A 4,713-nucleotide genomic window follows, 5' to 3' on the forward strand; every position below is an offset into this window, starting at 1 on the left:
AGACACCCAGATCAAATGAAAGAGTTCAAGCAGGTAAGTTTCATTTCATCCCATACATTGATTTATTTGAGGCGCCCGCCACAATATCAAAACTCGCCGTCACAAATAGATTTTCCAAAAGGCTTTGACTTCGTTGAATAAACATGAGCACTGTACGTGTCAAAGTCTAAACTCGGTGCGGGTGTTTTTATATCACTGTATTTCTGAAGGAAACCAACTGTCTTCAGAAAATTATGGATGTCATTTTCATTTCATCTTGCCTGTAATGCCTGAGCAGCGTTTGTGAGTGCAGCGCTTATTTGATTACAGCCGTTACTGGGGAAACCTCGATCTCTCCCGCTCTACAAGCGCCTCCTGCTGGCAGAGAATGGATTTGCATATATATGCCACCACAAATAGAGAGCAAGTCTGAGGGAAACACCGCTTCTGTTACGAATATTATTCAATATTTTAATTTGAATGTCAGATTGAAATGAACGCTGTTATAAGAGTAGTTAATCATTAGCATAAGCGCGGCTAACGCTAGTATAATGAGCATTAGAATTAAGTTTCTTTATTAACTATTTAATGATCCTATAACTTTTATTAGGGTAAAAAAAAAACAGGAGGACATGATGATATTAGGGCTGAAACAATTCCTCGAATACCTCGAGTAACTCGAATACAAAATATTATCGAGGCAAATTATTTACCATTATTACTGACGCACAACCCTAAAAACACTGGACCAGACCATAGACGATAGACTGTATAAAAACAGGGACCAGACTTTAAAAAAAAAGTGCTGGACATATTTAAAACCGTAAATCAATATGGTGGCTAGTTATAATGTCCCTACGTTAGCTATGTTTTGTGAAAGACTAAACGCCATTGTGCATAAAAATACCACAGAAAGAAAGTTAGTCAATATCACATGAAGAGTGCCAGTTTTCACCTCTAAAATCAGCATGATTACAAATGTGATTTTATTCAACAGTTCAATAAACAAGAAGGTAATATTATGAGACTTACGTTTAAGACACTATATTGCCTGTTTTTGCTTTATTTTGGCAACAAAAAAATTCTAAACACAGCCACAGCGCTGTTTTGCGTCTCTGTGCAACATGACGGCGTTTCGTTCCTGAATGAATCAACCGTTTAAATGATTCGGTTCAATCGCAACGACTCGCTTATTAACAGTGACTTGCTGCCACCTGCTGGCGGTTTTTTCATTTTAAAAATAATTTTAAATATCAGTATTCAAATTTTATGTTTAAAATATCAAAACATTATTTATGCATTTGTAACTGCAGGTTAAATGCATTCATAATAAAAATTAATTTTTTAAAAATGAAAACAAATTAGTTGTTTATTTTAAGAGATATATCTTATTATCTCTTGTATATTTAGTATTGCTCTTTAATAAAGAAAAATTACTTCTTATTTGACAATACTAATATATATATACTGTATATATCTGTTTTTCTTATTTTAATTTCAGTTGTAGTTTTAGTAATGTAGTACTTCAGGTTAAACTTATTTTTGGTTTTCATTTGTTTTTGTTTTTTTTAATATTTTCAGCTTTATTTCAATGAAAGAAAATGATTTTTAATAGTTTTTGTGAACAATAACAACACTGCTTATGATTTCCTCAGTCTTTAGAAAGCAGAATCAAATAATATTAAATTTGTTAGATATGTAAGAAATGAGCACTGTAAAAAAAATGATAAAATCATTGGTCATGATTAGAATATTGGCACATCTTTTTGTATGTAATAAATAATAGGTAATAAGAACCGAGGTTAATATCTTTTTTTCTTGTTGTCAGGATTATGAACGCTCGCTCAGACAGCTGAGTCTGGATGACATTGAGCGTCTGGCCAGTCGTCTGCTGCATCCAGAGACAGAGGGCATGGATACCTCATACATGGACTGAAACACACTAAACTGATGGAAACACTCCAGCTGCAGTGGACCAGCCCGCGGTCAGGGAGTGGGCTGTATTTCATATGGACTTTTAGGGGCCTCTCTGATCTTCAAGAGGCCACAATGCTTACCGTTGCTTTCCCATCAGAGGAAACCAGAGGTGCTTTTAGTGCAACTTTGTAAATATTGTGTGCAAATTATTAAATTACAATTAAAAAAAGTGTTCTTTATCAGTTTTTTTTATTTTTTATTTGGAATTAACAGCCAGCTTGGTTTTAAATGCATCTTTATTTTTTTGGTTTTGGTGTCTTACATTTGGCCCAAATAAAAATTATGCCTGAATTTATTATAATTTTTTTTTTGCATTTTGGCATATATAATTGAGGAGCTCCTAGGTTGAGTATGGGTATATATTAATGAATACAAGCATAACATGTAACTATGTCCAATGGCAAATCAAAACACTGAGTTAAGCATGACGTAACCTCATTAGTGTGCTTCTCACATTTACATACTCAACAGCTATATGTGCAAAAACGTACATCTTTTGTAAACCATTATAACTGGCATGGTTGAAATATGTTACAGAAACAATCAAGTGGCTTAAAACACTTTCAGAAGTCCTTACAGTCCAACTAAGACTAAAATATTCTCAGATTTAATGTTGAAGTCAACCTAGAAGATCCCAGTACCCTCATGTCCAAGTTAATACACTGTTAGCACATCCTTACTCACTTATGTATATTGACACTAGTAGGGCTGGGAGATGAGTGAAGAAACCAGTTTGATATTTTTATCTTTTGACAATAGTCATTTGCCCTGATTTATTTATTTATCTAGAGAAACTATCATTTCAAACAAACAGCAATTTTGTGAAGTGGATTTTAAATGTCTAAAGTAAAAAATAAAATCCATGCATGTTTTCCATACCTTTTCCCTACATAGACACGGGTAAATATATTTAATAATTTTATATATGCAGACACTAATAAATAAAACAATACCTACTTTTTTAATTTTAAAACATTTGAAATTATGTGAAACTGGGATTTCCACGATCATTTTTGAGTGATAAATCAAATTAATATAACTGATCTAAAGAGCTCCAAAGCCATTTCTGCATGTTTATTTTACTGAGAAGCTATGGTGTAAACAAATGTTGGTTGATTTTAAATGGCAGATAAAATATTTTATTAATATTGTTATATTTCCCAGCCCTATTACATATGCAATGTTTTTAAATGAATATTCATTCAGCATAGGAGTGAAACAGGCATTGATAACAATAACCAATAGTACAAATTAAAAAGGCACAATGAACTAGCAGAGCAAAGGATAATTTCTGAGAAAAGAAAATCAGACAGTGGGGAATTCTCGGACAGCTGTAGTGATAGCAGAACTCGTAATAAATGTAATGTCAGAGGTTCCTGTTCCTCAATAGTTCATACCACACGTTTACTTGGAGTTCAGCAAGAAAATGGATGTTCGGCTTTCACACGTGGCATTTGATACCCTGGAGGTTTCAAAGGAGGAAAAGGGGAGGACGGTCGCTCGAACAACAGGCCTGGATCTTTTCCATCTCGCTTTCTTCCTTTCCCGTGTTGGCTCTTTCTCTTGCCGTCCCCAGTTTAGTCTTTCCTTCAGCAGTTGCAGCCATCACTGCTAGACACCGGTCTGTCGTTTCTTAGTTTAATCTGGTCAGGGAAATCATACGTCTCCACTGACTCCTGAAAGTTCAATTCATTTCAGATTTAGTGTTTACTTAATGACAAATCCCAGCCAATTAAATACATTCCTAAAAATAACGGTTGTTTATTGGCATTGATGGTACCTTCCATGAAGAACCTTTAACATCCATGGAACCTTTCCATTGAACAAAAGGTTCTTTATGGTGGAAAAAGTTTAGATTGTTAAAATGTCCTTCAGACAAAGAAAATGGTTCATTTAAAGGTTCCAAATTGGTTTTTCAAACCTTTTTGTAACCTTTAATTTTAAGAGTGTAGAATTTTTTCGTTCCACAAAAAGGTAGTGGAAAAGTTTATTTATATTTTTAAAATATTCTTCAAACGAAGATTCGCTGAAAGGTTCTTTGGCATTATTTACTCACCCATGTAGGGGTGTGCGATATATATCGTCTGCGATAACATTGTAATTGTTGTTTTAACAATGTGCGATTAGACATTATCGAGTATTTTACAAAAACCTTACAAAACACACCTACAGAGCGCACGCATACATTACGAGAAGTCTAGACTAGTGCATTTAGATGCGCATTTAGAGTGTTCTTTCACTGCATGATTCAGTCTATTAAAATACATTTAGAATGATCACAAATTCAAGACATGGGGGCAGAAAATTTATATATTTATAAGACTTAATATAGTTAATCAATTTCAAACGAAGAGTGCCGTTTTTTTCTCCAAAAATTACCATGATTACAAATGTGATTCTTGATTTCAATAAACAAGAAGTTAAGTTAGAGACTTACATTTTAGACACGATATTTCTTGTTTATGTGGTATTTCGACAACAAAAAATAATTCCAAACACAGCCAAAGCACTGTTTTGAGTCTCTGAGCAAATAACGGTGTTTCATTCCTGAATGAATCAACCGTTTAAATGATTCGGTTCAATCGCAATGACTCGCTTATTAACAGCGACTTGCTGCCACCTACTGGCGGTTTTAATTTCACATTTAAAGTATCTTTTTATTATTTAAATTATTAAAAATATCAGTATTCAATGTTTTATGTTTAATATATCAAAACATTATTTATGCATTTGTAACTGCAGGTTAAATGCATTCAT

The 4,713-nt window shown here is 33.5% G+C and overlaps 1 protein-coding gene across 4 annotated transcripts in view; it reads right to left on the reverse strand.

The window, feature by feature from the left end:
* Positions 1–2,754: 2,754 nt before the first annotated feature.
* The window catches only part of LOC107728368 (ras-related protein Rab-7a-like), an 8,379-nt gene continuing 6,420 nt past the window's right edge, over positions 2,755–4,713 (reverse strand). For all 4 annotated transcript variants that reach the window (XM_016538510.1, XM_016538509.1, XM_016538508.1 and 1 more), the window contains exon 6: positions 2,755–3,632. In XM_016538510.1, the coding sequence (XP_016393996.1) occupies positions 3,546–3,632 (87 nt within the window). In that variant the 3' untranslated portion in view covers positions 2,755–3,545. The remainder of the gene's footprint in view (positions 3,633–4,713) is intronic.

Source organism: Sinocyclocheilus rhinocerous, unplaced genomic scaffold (genome assembly GCF_001515625.1).
Source record: "Sinocyclocheilus rhinocerous isolate Xijiao unplaced genomic scaffold, SAMN03320098_v1.1 scaffold2232, whole genome shotgun sequence".
Lineage (NCBI taxonomy): Eukaryota > Metazoa > Chordata > Actinopteri > Cypriniformes > Cyprinidae > Sinocyclocheilus > Sinocyclocheilus rhinocerous.